Source organism: Batrachochytrium dendrobatidis (assembly GCF_000203795.2).
Source record: "Batrachochytrium dendrobatidis JAM81 unplaced genomic scaffold BATDEscaffold_12, whole genome shotgun sequence".
Classification (NCBI taxonomy): Eukaryota; Fungi; Chytridiomycota; class Chytridiomycetes; order Rhizophydiales; genus Batrachochytrium; species Batrachochytrium dendrobatidis.
In genome coordinates, this window is record NW_006281110.1 from 300495 (window position 1) to 317314 (window position 16820).

The following is a 16820-nucleotide window of genomic DNA, read 5'->3' on the forward strand; positions in this document are numbered from 1 at the left end:
ATTAAATATTCAATTTATATTTATTTATATCTGGCACGACAGACGTTTAGAACAATTCACACTCGGCAAGATAAAGCTTTTATCGGTTTTGTTTGGAAATATTCACTAATTCTTGTCGTAAACATTGCACTTCATCCAACAATGTTTGTATCTGCTTTTCATACGCTCGATGGATCGCTTCTTCGTTCCGACTTCTGTATTTTTCTAGCTCACTGCGCTCTTCGGATCTCGCATCGTAGCTTTTAATAACATTAGCTACTTGCTTCTGAAACTGTTTCTTGAGTTTCTCTTCTTCTGCAACATACTTTTGTTGGGCAGTCTTGTGGTTAGCGCGCAGTTTATTCATTGCTTGCTCCAGCCGTACGGCACGCTTCGCTTCTTGAATTTCACGGTCATGCGATTTTTCCAATGCTTGCTCAACCTGTCTGCATGCCGACCTCTTTGCTGCGTAAGCTAAGCTAATCTTGGAATGTTCATCACGTAACTGCTCTAGTGCCTCTTCGTATTCTTTAATCAAATGTCGAGCTGCACTTTCGTTTACTAATCGTTTGGACTGTTCCTCTCTCAATTGTTGCTCAATCATCCTAACCTGCAGTGATGTTGGCTCGTTTTGATTATCCAAGCAAAGAGGAGAGCAGTTTTCTTTACGATCGAATTCAACAGATGGTACTGCAAATAGCTTGGTGGCAGGACTACCATGCATGGTGAATGCTAATTTCGACATTGCATTGCTTTTGGCATTTTCAAGCTCGATTTCCAACTCCATTATCTTGCTTGTCAGTCTTGAATTGCATTGTGCAAGTTTTAAAGACTCTTTTTGATAACGATCTCGTTCCAACGTGACATGCTCCATCTGTGACTGCATATTTATTTCAATGCTACTATTTTGAGTTTGCTTGCTGTTGGGAAACGCTACTTTTTGATCCAACTGAGGCATCAAAACCTCCTTTGTTTGAAGTTGTTGTTTTAGTCCTGATAATTGTTTTTGTAGTGAAGCCATTTCAAGCGATTGCAGTTGTAACTCCTTTTCCAGTCTACAGTAGCCTTCTTTAAGTTTATCTGTTGCACTTGAGCGCACATTTCTTGTATCCTCCAATTGATTGATAGCACCCTGCATATCATTGTGATGTTTTTTCCCAAGTAAACTCGTAGATTCTGTTTGCTTATCCAGCTCCATTTCAGTCCATTTCAATCCCTCCTGTATGGTATATGCTTTTGAATTGCAAACAAGTCCTGCGGCTTCTACCAATATTTCTGTATTAATACATTTGGCTTGATTGAACCGCTGGGCAGAATCAAATGCCGTTTGATCAGGATAATCTTGAGATTGTTTGCTTATTTGTCTTTTGGATTCAGATTCTTGGGGAAGTTGACCAGGCTTTTGAATTTGGACATTTAAAGCTTCATTACAGTCATTATTGAACCTCAATTGAGCTACCTCGAGCTCTTTAATGCGAGATTTTAATTCAACTATTTTTGCATCCGCGTCTCGATACAATTTCCGATACTCTTGAACATCGGAATTCTCTTTACACAGTGTATCAATCCTACTTTCTAGTTTTTGAATGGTAGTCTTATTGGTGCTAATGATGGTTGTGAGTGACTCGATATCGTGATTTAACTCGTCGATATGTTTCGCGGCAGCACTGTTGTCGTTGTCCAATATCAGTATCCTTTGTTCAGATTTCTTATTGAGATCTTGAAGATTTAAAACTGTTTTCTTTTGTAATGCAATTGTGGTTTCATACTCGGAAACTGCTGTTTGAAGTTTCAACATTTCTGTCTTTTGTTGCTCCAATTCACAGCTTGTTTCAAAGGTGGAATCATGAACATCATCGACGTAAGGCTTGGAAAGCTTACTAGGAGATTTAGGTCTTGTTGATGACAAAAAGCTTGAGTCTATATTAGTATCAGGTCTTGAAGTACTGGGTGATGGCTCAAGAGTCATACTAGTGACGGGTTTCACTAATATAGCATTTTGTTTTTTGAGAGCTTCAATCTTGCGTTCTAAATCTACCACTATTTTATCTCGCTGATCTTGTTGTTTAGTCATGGAATCATGAATCAATTCACGAACACTTTCGCTTTGTAGCTGGACCAAGTGAAACAAACTTTGCTGATATCTGTCAATGCTGCAAAATACTTGAATTGATCCAGCAAAAGTTTCTCTTTGGGTTCCGAGCAGCTTACGCAGTGGATCAAGCAGTTGTGGCTCGGTGCGTAGTTCAGATTTGGCAGTTTCAGCAAGTAAAATTGAAAGCGATGACATGTTTGCGTTGCAATCTGAAACAAGATCACCAATTTGATTAGTTATGTCCATCATGCCTTTTCCAATAACAGTTCTGCCACAATTAATAGTTGTGTTGATATTATCCAGTGAAGTATCATTCTTATTGAGTAGAATGTTTTTAGGCAAATGTCGTTGGTTTAAATTGGTAGTCCATGTTGACATGACTTCTGACATTGCAAATGTGATTGATTCTAGCATATCAATAGTGCCTATGGTGATTTCTTGGATAGACCGCGCTCTAACCTCTGTTGATTCAACCAATGCCTTGCTTGTGATGAGCTGTTGATTCAGTGTAGTGTGTTCAATTTTAAGCTGATCTGAAATTTGAGTCTGTGATCCCAACTGCTGCTCCTTGTCTCTTAGCTGAGCTTGCAGTCCATCAATCACATTTTGGGATGTCTCGGCATCGCGTTTCAATGATTCTAATTGTGTTTTTATCAAATTCAATGCAGCATCTTTTTTGACACAGTCCAGGGTAGCAGTTGATTGCAAGGTTGTTAATTGTTTTTTGAGACTTGTTATTTGCGATTGCTTATCTACAAGTTCTGATCTGTCAGTTTCCCATTCTGCGCGACAAGACTCGAGTGCTTTGATTTTGCGTTGATACTCATGGGCACTGGATATATGCTGCAAAAGTTTTTGCTGAATCTGCTCAAGCTGTATAGTACTGCTATTTTCTTGTTTGGAATGCGCTATATTCATGGCTGCAATTGTATTTACCGATGAATTCAGCTTTTGTTCCAAACTGGAAATCTGCGATTGAAGTGTTAAAACTTCTGCTTGGTGTGCTGCTGCTTCATTCTCAATCTGTGCTTGAAATTTGTCAATTGTATTGTTGAGTTGATCACAAAGTGCCAGTTCTTTGAATTTTTGACCAGTTTTGATTGACGAAGCTTGTTCCGAGGATTCAATTTCTTGATGTATTGTTGCCTCTGTTTCCATTTCACTTTGTTGACGTGTTTTTACAGCCTTTTCTTTAAAAAGTTCCAACTCTTGATTGTGATGCTCTTGTTCAAGGATTTTTATGTGCCGTTTAAGAATACGTATTTCAGATTCGGAGCTATCAGAAAGAATTTGAAAGGATTCTTGCGCAGACATCTTTTGGGTTTCTGCAACCTTCAGCTCGGATTCTAAGCGAGCCATCTTTTCTTCGAGTATACACACCTTTTCTGATACAAAGTCATGCTTTTCCTGGAAAGCGGCTTTTGTAGACTTGTGTAGTTCCATAATATGGGTATGTAGCTTTGTCAAGACAAATAGGATTTCATCAATCTGAACAAGTCGGTTCATGTTGAAATCGCTGATTGAGTTATTGAGAGTGTCGTCAAAATGTCTTAGATTTTTAACGTCTTTGAGTCTTGCATCATCAACTAGATGGTTTTCAAGGAATGTAAAGGAATCCTCGAGTATGCGTTTTAAAGTTTCTTCAATGTGCCGTGTTTGTCTACCGATTGTTTGTTGGTATTTATGTAAAGAATCCGGCTCAAAGACGTTGTTTTTTGACACTCTCGTTGACAGTGTATCACGCTCCTTTTGCGACTCTAATGGTTCATTTTTAATGGTTCTCTGGCTTGTTTCCTTTGCATAGATGCCGAACGGGGTGGAAGCAGTACTGAGTATTGAAGTGGTGCTAAATGCACGAGTTTTTCCTTGTGCTGCATTTAAAGATTTGGTTGGTGTAGCAGTAAAACTCTTTTCGTTGAAGTTCAAAACAGATTGTAGTTCTTGTTCCTTAAAAATATGGTCAGAAAACTGTTTCTGTTTATCTGAAAACAAATCGTGTGTTTCTTTTAGCTGCTTATTCTTTTCAGCAAGATCGTTTTCCAAAGACTCTATTGTTTGTTTGGACGATCCAAGAGCAGCTAACAAGGTTTCCACTTGCTTTTCCATTTCCGTGTACTTGGTAGCATCTTGAACTCGATTGATTTCACATAAATCATACTTTTCCAGTGCTTTTTTGAGCTGTGAAATCTCTGTTGAACACTCAACCGTGTGCTTGTTATGCTTTTCAACCATGCTCTTGTAATTATTTTCTTGGATAATCAACTCGTCATCCAATGCAAGCATATTTTGCTCGCAAGATTCAATATCTTGCTTGTATCTTTGACACTGAGCGTTGGCTTCATCCAACTGCATTTGAAGTTTTTCAAATTCAACTGTACTGATGGATGAAGTCGAATTGGCTTTGATTTCAATATCGGATACACTTGTTTCCATTCTTGGCTCATTTGTTTCAAATTCGGCCAATCTTTTTTCCAATTCTGCCATGCAACTCAAAAGAGAATGCTGTTCTTTCATCTGGACATTTCGCAACTGTTGTTCTTCTTCAATTTGCCGGCTAAGTAATTTGACCTCGTTTTCGTAATACTTGATTACATCAGGATTGATGGCAAGCTTTGCAAATTCGGAGTTGAGTTTTGGATCGCTTTTGTCGTGTGACTCGATAATAGTAAGACCATCAATGCTTGTCACAGGTTTAAGCTGTTGGAGCAAAATTTGAATATGACTTTCACGTTTGGCAATAATATCCACATTGTGATTGTTGGTTTGTTCAAGAATAGCTTCGCGTTCTTTTGAGCGAGATAATTCCCAGCGCACTTGATCAAGCTCCTGGCCTTGCTCATGAATGTTCTGCTTGAGCTGCTCAATACTTTTTGTCTGATCAGAATCAGTACAGCTATTTATGCAGGCCTGATTGTTGCTGAGTTCAATAAGCGGAGAATATGTGGAAATTGTTTTTTGTTGATCAGACCCTGCATGCTGTTCAACCTGCAATTCTTTGGCATGTGTAACAAGCTCCTCAAATTGATTGATCAACTCTATCTTGTCCAAGTTTTCACCAAATTCCAATCGTAACAATTTCAACTGTTGCGATATCGCTGCTGTATCGATCAATCGATATGTGGCTGTATCGTGCTTCATCACATTTTCTGCTTCACAAGTGTCTAGAGGTTTCAATACGTCTTTTTCTTGAGCCAAGACCGAGATGCGTGTGTTGTTTGACTTTTCAAAATCGGGCAACATGGTATCGGTGTCTATATTGCTAGATGCTAATCCTTTGGTATCAACCAATGGATCAATAATAAATGTATTAGTTGAACCTGCTACGCTTGATGCGCGGTTTTTTGTTTTGATCGTATCGTTGGATTGCTGCTGATTTAATTCACTAGTGGTGGTGCTGGATGCGTTGAGAGACAAGACTGAATATCAACATTGAGTTAGTTATTCAAATCAAACCATACTACATTGGGTTTGATATATCCCTTGTTTACCTTGGCGTTTAGGCGATTGCGCAGGAAGCGCAACACGGTTTAATGGAAAATAAGATACTGCATTGTCAGATTTGCAAAATGGTGATTCTTTTGTAGATTTGTTTTTGTAATCAACTAGTTTTGAGTCGTTGTTTTCTGAAATGAATGATGGTTGTATTGCGATGGGTAAATTTTCGTCATCTAATTGACTTTTTTTAAAAGCAGGACTGTTTGACTTTGAAGGCAAATCAATAATATCATCATCAAATTCAATATCTATTGGTTCTGAAGAGTTAGAGGAACCAAATGACATGGATAAACTAGGTATATCGATCGAGGCGCAGGGTTTCAAAGAATCCGCAACATGCTTTAAACTTGGTTCACTATTTGCATCTTGTTTGCTTGCTGCACTTTGAAGGTCATCAGATATCATAGAAGACTCGGATTTGGTTTCAAGCTGTACCTTTCTTGTTATTATTCCCTGTACTTTATGGGATACTCTGGGCAAGTCAATGTCATACACACTATCATTAAGATCTTCAAGTACCACAGGAAGATCGCTGAGTCTGATGGATATAGAACTTGTGGTAGATTCCGTCTGTGTTGAGAAAATTCGGTTAGCATTTTTTGAAGCATTTGGGATACGGATTTATCCTTGAGCACACTTGCAGAACTGTAAGTGAACCCACCTTTGTGTTTGTATTGGAAACCGTCATAGATGGTTTAAACGTTTTTTGTGCTCTTTGAGCAACTTGAAGAAGCTGCCGATCGACTTGGTCATGAAGTAGTTTTGCAATATCTTCATTTGGAGGCTTTGCATAATCTGCTGGTGCTTGACCTTTGTTGTCAAGAGCTGTTGGATCGGCTCCATTTTCTAGTAGCAACATCACAATATGTTTCATTCCAAACATTGCAGCCAGATGAAGTGGTGTACTAAATTAGTTTAAAATACGCAGCACAATTTAGTACACAACACGATGGTTTGCAGATCCACAATGATGCACTGCCCTACATTTTGATTGTATTTGAGATTGTTGGCGAGTGACCCTTTTGAAGCAGTTCTTGTGCAATATCATGACGTTGAAATCTAATTGCATGGTGTAGTAAAGAATCTCCAGACTAAAAACTGATTGGTACTCATATTAAATTACTCGATCAAAAAATAGCCAACACACATACTCTGTCAATAAAATCCATGTCGGCGCCACTTGCAAGCAGTATTTGTAAACAAGAGATACTGTTGGAAGCAACCGAGTAATGCAGCGCAGTGCATCCCAACAAATCACGATGATCGATATTTCCTCCAGCCTCCAGAATATCCTTGATTATATTTGCATGACCATGAGAAGCAGCAAGGATTAGTGGTGTGCGTCCTTTTTTGTCTGTGGCATTTGAATCAGCGCGAACCCCCATTGGATTTTTAAGCCCAAGAAGAAGAAGAACCGCATGGACCACACCGAGCTCAGCAGCCAGCAATAGAGCATCGTTCCTATCCGCAACAGGCTTTTTTGGCATTTTTTCTGCAACAGTTTTTATATCACCATGAAACACTGCTTTTTGGAGTGATGTAAACTTATTCAAATCGATCTCGCTATGTTTCAACAGCACTTCAACGGGCATTGTTGCAAAATCGCGAGCAGTGTTTGAGGAGCTGAATAGATCTGGTGAAGATGAGTACAATGGAGCATTGAGTTTACCAGACTCCATACCTATACCAACTGGTTTCTGCACAGGTTCAGCTATATTAGAGTTTGAAGATGAAGATCCGGATAGCTCTTGATGAGATTTTCTAACGGCTTTATTTATATTGAATAATGAGCGACGAGTAGGAGATGCTTGTGTACTTGGCGTGCCATTGGATTTTGTTGTCACTGGTGTAGGTTCAGCAGTTGAACCTTTTGTACGTGGTGTTGTGCTATTTTGTTTTTGAGCTGAAAGTAGTGATGTTTGCTGAGGTGACTGAGTATCTGAAGGGATTGGCGATGTGGGTTGTGACACCATTGGCCCTATGGTATCTAAAGAGCCTGAAATTTGGCGCTTGCTTCTACTCCATACTGACTGCATAATAGCCTTTACCTACTTCTTTTAGTATCCTTTGCGTTTTGTATAAACGATTTAAATTATGGGTGAAAAGGTAGTTGAATGACTGGCTGACTCGAGACAGTTTCATCTAGTGGACGATGCTATCTGGCTTGCGACGCGTTTAGATTAAAGTTGGCAAACACGTGGCTGGTGATTTCAACAACAAGAAATAAACTCTGCACCTTATATCATCAGTAGCAAATATAACCTCGACAAAACAGCATCTAAAAGAATAAAATGGCAGCACTTGGACCCATGGCGCTAGTAGATTATCTGGATAAATACGTCACATCATGTGAGAATAGACAGATTTCTCCCGTCATGGCAGTCAAGAAAACGGTCGAACGCGCTATAGACTCGGGGTAAGTTTGAAACCTATGATTATAAAGTAGTGCCTAATCAAGAAACATACTAAAGTAGAAACGTATAACAACCACCTGAATTGGGAAATGTCATTTGAATTAATGCATGCAGAGAGATGCCAGATATAATGAAACTAAATGGTACAATTACAGAATTACGGTACCACAGAATCGATGATGGTATGCTCGAGACAATATTTCTTCCAATGGTCGGACTTTCATTGGTTCGCCATATTGATCTCAGTTATAATGAAATTGGAAATCGAGGAGCTTTTGCAATTGCCAAAGTTCTCAAGGTTGGAGTTTAGTTTGAAAATCAATGTTGAATGACAGCTCTAATGCAAACCTAGATGGTCAATCAACACACATTAATTTAATATATATTTGAAATTTAGGACGATAATGCCATGGAAACGCTGATTTTGAAATCCAACAATATTGGATCGGAAGGGGTGATTGCAATTACCAAATCTCTTGCTTACAATGAAAAGCTAATTCATTTGGATTTATCCGAAAATAACATTGGCGATGATGGTGGAATGGCTATGGCATCACTTCTTCAGGTATTAATTGTGTACAATCCCACAATTTTGATGATCTGTATGACAAAGCGACTCGTAAACTCACCAAGCCTTGTTTAAATCTGACCAAAATTTATGAATATTCAAAAAAGATCAATGTAAATATATCTACAGTCAATCTATCGGGCTGTTCACTAGGCGCTACATCATTAATAGCTTTTGCAACCATATTTCAGTCTAATAACTATGTATCGAATCTGGATTTATCCAATAACCTTTCTAGTGCTAGCAATCGATCACAGACTCTTGTCAATGATGTCATGATGCATTTTTCAAAAACCATACAATTAAACTACGCTATTACCCATTTGAATTTCTCCAAAATGGGTATCACAGACTGGAACATGTGTGATCTGTTGGCAAGCGCATTGAAAGCCAACAAAAACATCGAGACGTTGAATTTGAGTTGGTACTTATAATATGGATTATGTCAAAACGATGACTATTTTTTGAAATTAATACATGAATGTTGTGACATTAGCAATCGAATCAGTCGCGATGGGGGTGTTGCACTCTGTAATGCACTTATGAAGCACTCGTCCGTCAATAATCTGATTCTAAGTTGCTGCTCAATCCAAGATGAAGGGGCTATTGCAATAGCTCAAGTGATTTGTCATAATTCTAAACTAAAAGAGTGAGTAGTTGTGCATATACTCGACTAGAAGCATGATTTTTTTATTTCTGCAATTAAACTAATTCCATTTCAATCCAATATCTGGGAGATAGAATCCATATTGACTACAACAAGATATCAAATACTGGACTGGTTGCGATCGCAAAAGCGCTAAGGAATAACAGTGGAGTCAAGTATATATCGCTGTGGGGTAATCAATGGGGAGAGACAAGTTGTGAGGAGTTTGCCGAGTTGATGCAAGAGCCATTGGCATCGAAGAGCATTGAGGATTTTACAAACACATCAATCAAATCTCCCAAACCAGTGTCGGCCGGATCCACTGCCCGGCTGCAGCCTCACATGCTGGATGTGAGTTTTTATGTAGTAGAAGATAGTATTCATGTTGCACATTCTCCAAGAAAGTAGCAAGATTTAGACGGCTGGAATGGGCGATTGATCATGCCTGTAGTAGCCAGACAGGAAACGAGGAGATTTAATGGAATAAACTGAATCCAAATCCAGCGTTACAGAGAATGATTGATTACGGTGCGTGTATTGTAGTGAATGATTCAAGGATAACATTGCAATGCAATTAGACATTGACTGTAATCCAACTTTCCTATAGCTTGAAAAAGAAGGCATGACATTGTTTGAATGACTGTCATGCTGGAATCCTGTCGACAATCATTCGTTTGGTTATTCTTAACAAGACAAATATACAGTCTTGGATCAACTAGACATTGTCATTTTTCATTTGGTAATTATCCAAGTAGCAACTTCCAACTGCACTCTATCAATCAGCGTCGGACACGAACATTCCACTATCAAGCAACACCATTCGATTGTTCTTTACAGCACAAACTGCCAGTCCATTGTTTACCATTAGATAAACTCACACTAATACAAACTCATCCAACTAGTCATTTCTGTCACCATTGCTATCATACAGACACCAACAAAAGTGTTGGCACATCAACCAGCAACTTCAGTTCGAGTCTTGCCAATTCTTACAATGCACGTCATACTCTCCCGTCATTGTTTGCACGATACTTTAATGTAAATTCTAGTGATTCCGTCTCTCAGCTATTGTACTTGCATTGCGGGATGGATGAGAGTAAACCATTCAATCCAAGTGACGACTGTGTTTTTCTACCTGGCGATTTTCCCAAGCTGAAAAAAAAACATATTAGCAAGAAGCTTTTTTTTCAGTTGTTTGAAAATGTTTGGGCAGATCCTTGGATCCAGCCATTATTTACAGAGCACTTGCTAATGCAGATTCTGCGAATGTTGATTGGCTGGCCTATTGAAGGAGGTGTGAATATCTGTAACGAACCAACTCGACGCATGGCTTTTTCGGTACTCTCATTACTCAGTGATCGCTTTGGCACCGAACACGCTTGGCCAGCACTTTGGCCATATAATGGTCAGAGTTCATCTTATCCACCAAAAACTTGGCGAAAACTATCTCAGCCGTATCAATCACTTCAGTTTTTGTTTCTCGTTCAAATCAATAGTGGATTAATGGACTATGATGTATCGCTTGACATGGTCAGATCGTTTAATGACCACGACTCTTTTTTGAAAATCAAACTTATAATGATGCTTGTTGAAGGACTGATTACCCACGGAAACTACAATCAAGTAGAGCACTTTATTCAGCAGGCTTGTGAAATATGGAAGATGCGACCACCCATGAGCGTATACCTGTCATTGTTTAAAGCATATGCTCGAAAACACGAGTTTGGCAATGCAAATCGTATCTTTCTCTACATTCAGGAAAAATGGTGGCCACTTCCTATGAAGATCTACACGCTAATGCTTATGCTATATCTCACCGAGCTTCGTGCTCAAGCACGACATGCCAAGCCACCATTAAAACCGTTTGAGATGACTGATACGGGAGAGTATTTAATTCGACCTACACTCCAACTAAGGTATTACGATTGGGATGGTGAAACTGAACATACCAATAAAGATCTGGAGGCTGGCGCGCGAAAGCTATTGCAGACTATACAAGAGTCCACGTATCAAAAGGATACGCTATTGTACGATGTCATGGTGGATGTATATGCGTGTTTGGGCGAGTTTCCACAAGCAATAGAATTGTTTGGCGAAATGCGATCTAGTGCAGATTTCAACCCCAAAAGAGATACTGCAACCTATTCCATCTTGATTGAAGCGCTATTCAAGTACAGATACAATTCAAACGTACACTCTGAAGTCAAGAGCAACCCAGATAGGCAGATGATTCATAACAGAAATGTATTTCCCAAATGGCATGCTAGTATGAGCGTGCCAGAAACACTACAGTTGCTTTTGTCGGACATGGCATTTGTTGGTATTCAGCTTTCAATCCACGTGATGATGGGCATTTTGTGGTGGAATATGAAACATTCATCTCCTCAATATGTTCATGATATGATTGTGTCAATCATGTCAAATCATAGAGGCAGTGGTGAGCCTGTATCAAATTCTACAATCGGATATGATGAATTTTCTAAAGGCATCAAACTAGATCTGACATTTTATGACATGTGCATTCGTTGGGCAATGCAGCATGGCAATGCAGTTTTAGTAGATATGCTAGTAAAACATGCATACCAGAACGGAATACCACTTTCCATTCATGCAAATTGACTTGATTTTGATGCATCTTTTTTATTGGTTTACTGTCATATTCACATAAATGGAATACTAACTGGGAATGTATAATAAATAGTTTTATGCAATAATACCAATTTACTGGACAACACTGTGTTTTTCCGTCTTTCTCCTGTTGACTGGCATGACACCATTCATTCCTGATATGTGCGATTATTGTTTTGAATTAAAGCGTGTTTACGATTTAGAATACAAAAATAGTTACTGCAAGATCAATATAAAATATTTCATTTTACGTGAATACAAACTGTAAAGCCATTGATGGCAATGATCAAACACACAACTTGTAAAGTACTGAAAACATCACCTTTTTTCATTGTCAGCCATACCGACCTTGTAGGTTGTAGCACAAGATCCACTCAAACCTGTTTATGGAGACAATTGGATCAATATCAAACCAAATGTATGTCAATTGGACGTTGCTATAGTTCTGGTGTAGCAGAATCCAATGCAGTATCATCTAAAAAGAGTCGGTTTGAAAAAGCAGATCAGTCTAGACCATCAGCACAGGACTCATCTAATTCTACTAAAACTTTGCTGCAACTTCTTGAAGAGGCTAAACAGCGATTGGACCAGCGAGTTTCTATAGATATACATCGACCTGTTATGCCTGCCGATACTTCATCTTTGAATGATCATCTTGATCATGGAGAGTTGGATATTGAGTCTCAAAGATTGGAGTTTGGACGCTATCGAAAAGCTATCGAGCAATGGGAGCGATACAGGCTGTATGCTCGATTTCAACAGATGAATGCATCTGATGGTTCAAACATGGTCTCGACACTTTCTGCTCATGATGCTCGGATGCTTGCCAGTGCCATATTCAAGCAGGTGTTGATGCTTAATAATCACGATCAATTATCTACAACAGACGATCCAGTGTCAATTTTAAGCTCGATTCTAAGCCCTAATCAACACAAAACTCTTCAATCCCATCATGAATTGCCAGTAGATACCCTCATTCATTGTATTGAAACTATCATCATGCTTGAATCACATGCAACTTATATTGGCAAGGACTATTTGGAAACCAACTCATCACAGTTTCATCTATCAGACAAGATTCATGCTCTTCCTATTGTATCTGATCATCAGCGAGTAGTCGAGTTGTTGATTTCTTTTATTAGATCCTCTAGTCCAAGTACAACTCCAAGTCATCATATCTGGCGTCTTAAAGCCTATTTAAACATGCTTTCTGCTTGCAGTAAGGCTCATTACAAAATGACATTCATTGAAGCGGCAGAGTATTTCAAATGGGCCTCAAAGTCTTTAGGATCATCGATGAACGAGGTGGTGGATCTTCTTGGTACCTCTTTTGTGCGTCCATTCTACTCTACCTACGCGATGCAGTTTATTAAGCATGTCTTGCAAGCATTGACTTTAAAATCCAACATGACACGCCATGGCCAGCATCATACATCTTCATCCACTCAGTCTTTTATATTTCCTAGTACTATTGCAAGGGCTATTGAGGTTTCTGCTGAAGAAATTTTGGAAGCCAGATGCACATCCATTAGTTTGCGAGATTTCCGACCGAATCTTTTGTCATATCAAGAAATGGTCATGTTCTATGATGATATATGCACACTACAAGGAACTGAAAACATTGGACCATTAATCAACGTTTTGATTCCAGTGGCAAAAGCTGTTAACCGGCAACGCGATGCAGTCAGATTCTATAGAGTTTTTCGGAATCTTCCTGAATATAGCAGTCCAAATCATCGCCACAATCATCTACAGGATTCAAATGCTCGAAATAACCAAAAGGTTGTTTTGTTGAAACCACCAAATACCAGCTTTCCTAACTCACTTTCAACACCAAGCATTCATGAAAATATCTCGTTGAAAACCCTCGATAATGTTGTGCAATGCTGTGCAGAAAGCACCAACGTATCCATGTGCAAGATTGCTCTGCGTGATCTTCGTGCTTGTGGAGGCATTCCTAGTGTATGTACGCTATTTCAAATCATCAGCATGTACTGGCGTTTGCGTGACTGCGACCCATCAGTTACTGCATTGACTCATGTCCATAGCTTATATTGTGGGTTTACTGCTTTTTCTCCGTCATTTAAACTATCTTCTGTTTGTCTTGCAATGGTGATTGAGATTTACGCTCGGTATCCTACGTTTCGTCCCGAATCAGTTCAGGTTATTGAAGATCTCGTTGACGCAGGAATAAAGCGAGGGATCCCAATGCTCAAGAAGCTATGCGAGGCCATGGTTTTGTTTTATCTTCGAGTGGAAGATCTTTCTCAAGCTGCTACATGGTTCCATCGAGTTCCATCAGAAAAGGCAATGCAGTCAGACCATTATAGTTTAAATTTTTCTAGCTCTTTAGCTTTAGATTTTGCTCGACTGCAGCTAAAGCAGGGTAGAATCCAAGATGCCAAGACAACATTGGATTTAGTATACACCCAATGTGGGACGAGTACTGACTATTTGACTATCCAAATGCAAGTTATGGATGCACTAGCTTGCATCACACCTGTATCCAAGTTAAACACTAGTTTTGAGCAGCCAAAGCCTGAGCAAACAGTGTTGGATATTTTTCAACAGTTGCTTAGACAGAGCAGTAAACCGAATGCCGTTTCGTTGCAAGTTGTATGCCGCCATTTGATTCATGCAAACAGACCAAACAAAGCGCTAGAATTAATTGAACAAATGCAGCTCGAATATCGGATCCCGATGACATTGGAGTTACTTGTTACCGCAATTGATTGTCATGCATTGAGTGGCACGACGCCGGATAAGGTGATGGCAATAATGGAGAAAATGCCGAAAAAGGAGTATGAAAGGGCTGCACTAGCGGCTGTTGCTTGTGCTGTTGTGCGTCGATATGGGAGGAACGTGGATCTGCTGATGCAGATTGTGAGATTAGAAGGGGGATGGAGCGACAATAGTGTTTTGTTACGAGAAAGTGATGGGGTTGTGGTGATGGGCAAGGGCGATCAGTTCAAGGCACGACTTGGATACTATTGATTTGTAGAGGTTGTTCAAATATCACTTTTGTAGGTTGATACTCTAGACGATCATGTTTGGAATTTGGTGGTTTGAAATGAATTGCAGACCAGACGGTCGAGATGGTTGATATACCACCATGGCTATTGACAATGGAGAGATAAAATGAGATGGTCAGCAACATCACCATTGGCATGCATCATGTATTTGAAAACTACTTGCATAAAATTCGACTACACTTGTGTGTAGTGAGGGGTTTGTTACTTGGGACAATCATCACTATCTGTACACGCACCCATTCGGAGGTCAACGAGGGGGTCTTTGGGAGGAACAGTTTTACGGTTTCTAGTTGCTTTCTTGATGATGCTGCTTTGTAAGCATCGGTAGATTGTTCATCTGCTGATTTGAATTGGCATGAACATCCATCGCTTGCATCTCATGTACCATGGCGACTTATTGCTTGTCAATCCAATACAAGACAGCACCTTGTGTTTGGTTTGATTGCGGCTGTTTACCAACCTCACTGAGCTTGGTATTGGTCTTGTTTTGACACGAGTTTTGGTGTTTCACTAATTTATACGCTACTAAACCAATCGTGCGATTTTACAGAGTTTGTTTTTCAAATGCTGTAGCGGCAGCCTGTTTGATGCTATCTGAGTGGTTTCAAAACATGGCAAAATTGGCCAGAAATACAAATATTTTCATTCTCATTCCTTTTGTTTTCAGTTAGTGTGAGCGAGGAAAAATAGCGTGTCAGCAACTGATTGCACTAGCAACACAGCCAGGATAGTTCCTTGTAAATATGATGGTGTAAATACATTGCCACATTGAAACTTCAGGGATCAAGTATGCTGGCCTCTTACTCTTTATAGCTCTAGATCAACACTAAAATCTGATGGTATTAAAAACGACCCCATGTTGCTCAATATTGCATTCCAAAGCAATCTTGGCTACTCGACAGATCAGCCAAAACAAGGTTGCAAGTGTATAAATTATGCATCCGGGTCCATCAGCCATGCTTACTATCTAATCTTGTAAACCATCAGTGGCCAAGTGCAGCAAATACTGATAGTTTACAAGATTAGATAGTAAGCATGCACATTTCCCGAAAAAGTAATTGCAATGATTTCAGACTGTCATGACCAGCTGGTTGTTGAAGCTACCAGCAAAAAACACTTGGAGATAGCGACGCACTAAATTGGCATGCATTACTTTTGAAAGAATGACTGGCGCTTTTTATTCAGACCCCAGCAAGCAATTGCATTTGATAGTTTGCATAAAAAGCTGTATATTCAAATGACTCCTTGACTAGTATGGCTGCAATAGGGTATTGAAACTACAACGCGAGTCAGCTAACCAGTAAAAGACAATGTGTTAGTATCCATTCTAGCAAACATATGTTCATGTCAAACAATTGATCAAGAGTATTAGTCATGGCTTTGCTCTACCATTTTTTGGTATCAATACCTTGATTGAACAGGGCATTTTAGCGCTGCCTCTCAATAGCCAGCTCTGACACAGCATAACATACAGTTGGCTAAAACCATGAATGCGGTTTGTTTTTGCGCTTCTTTTGTACGAGCTATTGTGGTTGCATACAATTTTAAATTTAAATTTTCTATGTTCTCATACCTTTTGTCGCCAGCTGTAAGGGTATACTGTTTATTGATATCTTGCCGATTGTGGCCAACCAGTGTCGAATATTGCGACTCTAGTCATACTCCACATGATTGTATTGAAACATTGCACTCTGCAACTCCTTTTTTACGGTATAATCGATGCGCTCCATGATGACCCAATACAAATAAACAATATTACACAGTAGAAATCATACATCTAATATACTATTAAGGTGGCATTACAAAACTACCAGATAGGATTAATAACGAATTGATTAGTCAAGTTTAATCTATTTAATCACAATTTGCAATTGCTTATAAAGATAAAATTCAAGGCCGAGTATTACAAAGTGAAGTATTTCAGGGTTAGAGTTAGTCTTCCTACAGTAGCATTACAGAACAC

General features: G+C 39.2%; 3 protein-coding genes across 3 annotated transcripts; all 3 read left to right on the plus strand.

Annotated features, from left to right (window-relative positions):
* Positions 1-7860: 7860 nt before the first annotated feature.
* BATDEDRAFT_91287 (uncharacterized protein) lies at positions 7861-8985 on the plus strand (the record flags this gene model as incomplete). The annotated part of the gene is made up of 4 exons (XM_006681432.1): positions 7861-7985; positions 8098-8281; positions 8381-8548; positions 8659-8985. The coding sequence occupies 4 exons, from the start codon at positions 7861-7863 to the stop codon at positions 8983-8985; spliced, it is 804 nt and encodes a 267-aa protein (XP_006681495.1).
* A 1298-nt stretch (positions 8986-10283) lies between these two features.
* On the plus strand, positions 10284-11816 carry BATDEDRAFT_91102 (uncharacterized protein; the record flags this gene model as incomplete). Its single annotated transcript, XM_006681433.1, has 1 exon — positions 10284-11816. One exon carries the CDS (start codon positions 10284-10286, stop codon positions 11814-11816), a length of 1533 nt encoding a protein of 510 aa, XP_006681496.1.
* Positions 11817-12101: 285 nt separating this feature from the next.
* BATDEDRAFT_35849 (uncharacterized protein) lies at positions 12102-14906 on the plus strand (the record flags this gene model as incomplete). Its single annotated transcript, XM_006681389.1, has 1 exon — positions 12102-14906. The coding sequence occupies one exon, from the start codon at positions 12102-12104 to the stop codon at positions 14817-14819; it is 2718 nt and encodes a 905-aa protein (XP_006681452.1). The 3' UTR covers positions 14820-14906.
* Positions 14907-16820: the final 1914 nt, after the last annotated feature.